This window comes from Schistosoma mansoni, chromosome W (assembly GCF_000237925.1).
Source record: "Schistosoma mansoni strain Puerto Rico chromosome W, complete genome".
NCBI classification, from domain to species: domain Eukaryota; kingdom Metazoa; phylum Platyhelminthes; class Trematoda; order Strigeidida; family Schistosomatidae; genus Schistosoma; species Schistosoma mansoni.
The window spans coordinates 49163207-49169435 of NC_031502.1; the positions used below are offsets into that span (position 1 = coordinate 49163207).

At 41.8% G+C, this 6229-nt stretch overlaps 1 protein-coding gene across 1 annotated transcript; it reads right to left on the bottom strand.

The window, feature by feature from the left end:
* Positions 1-3228: 3228 nt before the first annotated feature.
* On the bottom strand, positions 3229-5965 carry Smp_129760 (hypothetical protein). The gene is made up of 2 exons (XM_018789996.1): positions 5896-5965; positions 3229-3556 (listed from the first exon to the last, which is right to left on the bottom strand). Exon 2 carries the CDS (start codon positions 3543-3545, stop codon positions 3282-3284), a length of 264 nt encoding a protein of 87 aa, XP_018655384.1. The 5' UTR covers positions 3546-3556; positions 5896-5965; the 3' UTR covers positions 3229-3281.
* Between the last annotated feature and the right edge of the window lie 264 nt (positions 5966-6229).

Genomic DNA, 6229 nt, shown 5'->3' on the forward strand with positions numbered 1-6229 from the left:
ATAGACAATCCCAGAGAACAGTCCTGTCCAACGAATCGAAGGCAGCCCTGATATCAAGAAACACTACGATTGTTGGCCTGCGATAAGTATGACGGTGTTCTAACATTTGGCGGAGGGTGAAGATGTGATCAATGCATCCTCGACCAGAACGAAAACCAGCCTGCTCCTCGCGAGTCAATCGTTCTCGGGTTTTAAACAACCTACAAAGAATGATAGAAGCCAATAGTTTGGACGCAATCGGAAGTAGACTTATCCCCCGATAGTTGTTACAGGAACAACGTGAACCCTTTTTAAAGATAGGGACGACTATCGACTCATTCCATGATGTTGGAACACTTTCTGACTCCCAAACCTTTGCAAACAACACCGTCAGTTCCTTAGCCAGAAAGTCACCACCATCTTTAAAAAGAGCCGGAGGTAAGTCATCTGGGCCAGGTGATTTGTAGCGCTTCAAGAGTTGGAGTTCCTTGCGGACTTCCGCCTCGTTTGGTGGATCAGTCGTCACCGGCCATGGGGGGCAGGACAAACTGGTTGATGTTGCCGGAGCAGCAGGCCAGTTGAACTGCCCTTCGAAAAATTCCGCCCATCGTCCAAGACGTCGAGAGATGTTAGTGATTGGCATCCCGTCATCCTCGTAGATTGTTTCACTCACACCAGACTTCTTGCTGCCAGTGGCTCGGATGAGTTGGAAGAGCTTCCGGCAGTTACCAGATGCAGCTGCTGCTTCCATCTCATTGGCACGCTCCGACCACCAGGCTTCTCGGTCCTTACGCAAGCTTTTCCCGATTTCATTACGTAACAGCCTTCGTTTGTGGTCAAACTCACGGTCACCCGGAGTAGACCGACGGGCTTCTATCAGTTGTAAGGAGCCAGAAGAAACCCAGTGCTTGTAAGCGGGACGTTTCGCGAAGCCGCAAGCGGCTTTACTCGCCATTTTCATGGCGTCGTGAAGAAGCAACCAATGCTCATCTATACTTTTCGATGGGATGGTAGCTAGCCTAGAGGCTAGCTCCGCTCGATACTTACTTGCAACAGAAGTTGCAGCCAGTTTACTAACATCGATCCGTTGGTGGTGGTCAATCCTTCGGCCACTGAAAAGTAAGGTGGGATTGGCGCAGACCAGGGCATGATCAGACTCCAGATAGGTACTCCAAAAGGAGCGGCAGTCTTGTACACAACCACGCCAGCGGTAGCTGATCGCATCCTTGATTGCATCCAGGCTGCAATCTGTCGGGGCATAGGCGGAGATGACGAAAAGACACCGTTTCTCACGCCGGTTTCTTCTCACTTTGATGGAACTTTCTAATCTAACAGCACATAACCGACTGTTAATGGGGATCCAATCGATTAGTGCTGCCTCAGCTCTAGCGCTTAGTGCAACACCAACGCCAGCAAGACCGGACGAAGATGCCACAGAGTCCCCGGATAAGCGCACGTGAAACAAGCTTTTCGAGGCGACAGATGGAGAACGAATTTGTAGTACTTCACTAGAGTCTTGAATACGGGTCTCGGATAGACAGCAAACATCAACAATAAGACTTTCTAAAGACATAGCCAGCCCCATCTGTTGTCCGATCTGCATTAGTGTGCGAACGTTGAAGGAAGCCAGCTTGAACGGCGTACGTAGTTTCAGAAAGACTGCTTCAGTATTCGTAATCGGTGGGAGCATTCACTTTCAACCAGACAGTGACTGGAGATCGTTTAGATAGGACAGAGTTTCCACCATGGGCGAGCTACTGCATAAGTTGGAAAGGAAGGATACACAATTTGGGGATAAAGGGAGTGAAAAAGCGACGTAGTAAATAATAGTAATAATAATAATAATAATGATAATAATAATAATAATAATAGTGTAAATTGTCTTGCTTCTAATATGAGCGAGAATAGTATCGTCAATAGAATTCATCATTTCATTCATTTGTGTGTGGGCTGTGATAATGCCCGGGTGCCCAAACCGAGGCAGGTGGTTTTCTTAGGGGGCCACACCCCGAGCCTTTGACCTAAAGGTCTGATCCACAAGGCAGTGGATGTCTTGAACAGGTAACAGATACGTAGGATTTGATAACGCTACTGTCTGAAATTTCTTATACGATGATTCCAAAGCCAATAAACGAAGAGCAAAGAATTGCGGGATGTGGATGTATATCCGGATTACAGATCGATTTACCGTACAGTTATCGACTCCAAACTGACTAGTTGTTGTAGATACTTAACACGGCACACCCAAACGTGATTTAGTGCGGATGATTGACCGAGTGCCTTCAGCTGGGGGTGAGTCCAATAAAACTGGTAAGACCAACACAAATACCACAGACTTACAGGGCTACTTATTCAGGGGATTTATTTACCGCTACAGCTTAATCTCTACTAAGTGTTTTGTCCGTTGGTGTCTATCTAAGACTGGATTGTGTTGATGAGGTCTGTTAAGCAAATCGTACAGTTTTCTAGGGTTGTTAAGCTAGTGTTAGTCGGGGATGATAAGTTTTTTCCTAAATTATTCCCATTATATATTCATACACTTATATATCATGAAGTTAGAGCAAACATTACCGGTTCTAGTAGTTGAAATTTGTCTCGTAGTAAGTGTGTTGATCAGGAAGGCATTCACATGCTAACGAAAACACACTTTCAACAAATATGAATCAAGTTTAAACAAGTGGGCACACCAACAAGATTCAAGTCAGTTTGTCCTCGAAGTAATCTATTAGATTATGGATAGTCTGTCACCCATATCACAGAAGTTACACCCATATTCTTTAAGTTCATTAGTTCGTCATATTACCGGTTTCAGTAATAATCTTTCATAGAAATATATTAAGACCATCATTTTATGAAAAAAAAACAGCGTCTTGCAATAAATTACAAATATCTGATGCGTTAGTAGCCTGTAAACTTGATTTTTCTTTGTTCTCATCTTCACTCCCTTTTACTAGATTTATTTGTTCCCTTCAGACTATATTTTGAATGACAGCGTGCGAAATAGTGTTCCCAAATACTTGAATTTCCTCTTATTGTGATGATTTGAAGAGTAGTAACTTGGACTGATACTCATTTATGCTATACTTTAGGGTATTTTAGTCCGACTAGTGACAACCTCAGGTTCAAAGCAATTGAAGCTTCTAATGATTTCGAAAATCTTGAAGGGACAGATCATCTCCAAGTAGTTTTGAATCACTGCAGACCAATAACAGGATAGTCCTACTATCCGGAAACAGCAATAACAATGTTACGAACAATTTACTGTGGTCTTTATTTTATATACAATGAAAATGGCATATAGCTTAAATTTCAGGGCCTTCTCCACCAGGCACCATCATAACAATGTTACTACCATTCAGCAAAATATGTGGCAGTTTTGTTATACGTTTACCTTGGGCTGTAAACTCAAATTCAGTAACGTCAGCCAAGACCATGTTTACGTAACTATCAAAGCCAAGCAAGGTTCCCACCATTTCTTTATCATTTTTCATGATTATATGAATCTTGGAACCTATGCATTTGTCAACCAGTTCAAGGGGAAGAAGTTGAGGTCCAGTCAGTGACATTTGAAGAGAATCTAAAACAGAAATTCACGTGTTAATTGCCTGGAAAACACAAATGTTCTATTTCGCGAGATCATGAATAGCTAAAAGCAATAGAAACCAGGTAAATGCTTAAGAGAAAAGTATATTGCCAAACTTGTGAAAGAAATAACCATATTTCTGTTTAAAGATGTCTGCATGATAGTTTGACACAAGCTCTGACTCGACCAGTAATGTTCGAGTAGAGCTTGTAAAATGTTAATGTACTTCATTGGTATACCTTTTAACGACAAGCACTACCATAATGCCTATCGACCACGGGAGCCGAAAGCTGCCTGGTCAAGAAATACAACTACGGGTGGGAGTCGCTCGGTCCACACATCAACCCACAGGTCTGGAATCAGTCTGATTCTCCCGAGGCCAAGTCAAGTGTCCGATGATTATCGAGGCTAATACTTTAGATATGATATTAGTCAGACTGATTCATTAGTTGTTATCCAAAGAGGATTTTCATCCCTTCTTATGGACTGAAACGATTAGCGATCGGTACCAGTCAGGTTGGATTACATCCAGTCTCTAGCTAAGATCTCAAGGGTCGACCGGTCGGGACCTGCTGCACCCCTACGCCTTAGACTAGCTATGACATTTTCTGCCTCACTAAGAGTTTGGGGAATCCCGTTAACATTCCAGCCAAGCTGCTTGGTGAAAGCAGACGACTGAACGGTGGTTGGAGAGAAGTTAAACTGTTCATCAATGTTCTGCCCATTATTCCAGTCCCCTAGGTTGAAAGTGGATCATTGTCACATTTTTCATATAGAATCCTGAAATCTTCAATACTTATTTCCGTCCGGAAAGTTTTCCCCTGTTATCTATCAGACGATGTTACTCTTTAAGCCTAAAGTTGGTGCTTGCTAAGAATATATGGTTGTCTGAGAGTAGTTGCAGCAGACGGTCACAGCTATCTGTTCCTTAAGCTGTGACGCAGTAAAACACACCTAGGTGTCTTTCGTTTTGGCCTGAACTGCCAACGTATGCGTTAAAATCTGGTGCGATTGCGTCAGGCAACGTGAATTGGCAGTCAGGCCTGTTTCAAGCTCGTCCACAATGTTTCGGTGTGAACAAAACTTTTAATACGAGGGCTAATGATGCTACCAGTCTAGGTTGTTGTGGTTGAAATAGAGAGGCAGTCAGGTCTCCAGATAATTGAAACGTAAGTCGTCCCGGTTCTCTGTACTGAATAGGTGTGGTAAAGTGAATGACTACACTTTGATCCTGTATGCATACATTGATGGCTAACTAATGAGACTGTTCGACACAAGGTTTAAACAACAAGAGCTTTAACACGTGGTTTAGGGCGCGGTTTTACAAGGCAAGAAATAACATCTCATGGACTTGAACAATTAGCATTGGTAACGCTTAGGGATAGAAATAAATTCATAGGAGAAGGGTTAATGACGAAGATGGAAGAAATATTCAGAAGTGACAGAGATTTGATCGTGAACAAAATGATATCAGGTTATGTAAGACGGCGGTTATCACTCCTGGATCGTCCACATAGTGAAAGAATATTTTTCATTAGGGAACTTGAAAAAACAGAGTTAGTAGAGGCTCTATCGAGCTGGTACAACCTAAAGGGATAACTGTCCCAGTTACTATAGCTCGACCAAGTCATTAACACAGACAAGGCAGAGGCTTCGTTCAGCGACAATATTAATACCGGTCTTCAGTCAACTTTGAAAAGTCAAATATCTTTACTATAATATGATCAATATCACGAGAAATAATCAACTCTGCAGATTTAGTGAGAAACCATAATGTTTGGAAAACTGTATTGTTTGTCTAATGTTTACAGAAGGTAGGTCAGGTGTTCACGCTTGTGATGCTGCATAACCTTAGATGGGTGGTTTGATTATAGAAATTTCTACATCGTGTCAACGCAAAGTTTACAGAGAAACGAGACATTAGAACACTATAGTGTTGTATGCTGTAATGGACAAACAGCTTGTTGGAATGAGCTTAATTTAACTGCTCATTGATCCAGTTAATCTTATGCCCGGAGAAAATAATGAAGAATACTTGAAACTTATACAATTAGCGAAGTTAAAAACACCAAGTACGATTGGAGAGTATATAATTTTCTTAGTATGATGGTGTAACCAATTTATTGATTAAACAATTTATAGTAATGAGTCCACAGCGATAAAGTCATAGTTACTAATGATGTCTGGCGAACCTAACCCCAAACAAAGTAAAACGGTTTGCGTGAAGCCAGAAGGTACTTTGGGTAATAAGGTAGCATGAAGAGTAGTGTGAGGGCTGGAAAGGAAAACAAAAAGTGAGCCAACGACCCAGAAAGAGCACACAATACACTTACATTTATTAAGGAAAGCAATAGACAACAATCAGTAACAGTATAAGCCTCGGATCGAACAGATAGTCCAACCAGATATTAGCGCACAACCTTGACGTAACACCCCCAATTCATAAAATGTTCCAATGCAAATCTTAATTCACAAACTTCATTGAATGAGCGCAAGTAAACTTTGTTAGTGACAGAAAGTATGAATCATTGTGTAAAAAACTTAGGTTTCATAAGAAAGAAGAGAAATGATGTGTCCAGTTGCCAATGTCTTAAAACTTTATGAGTAGCTGGTGTATATTGGTGAACTTCCACCTGCTCACGTTTTCATGATAAGATACGGTTCCAG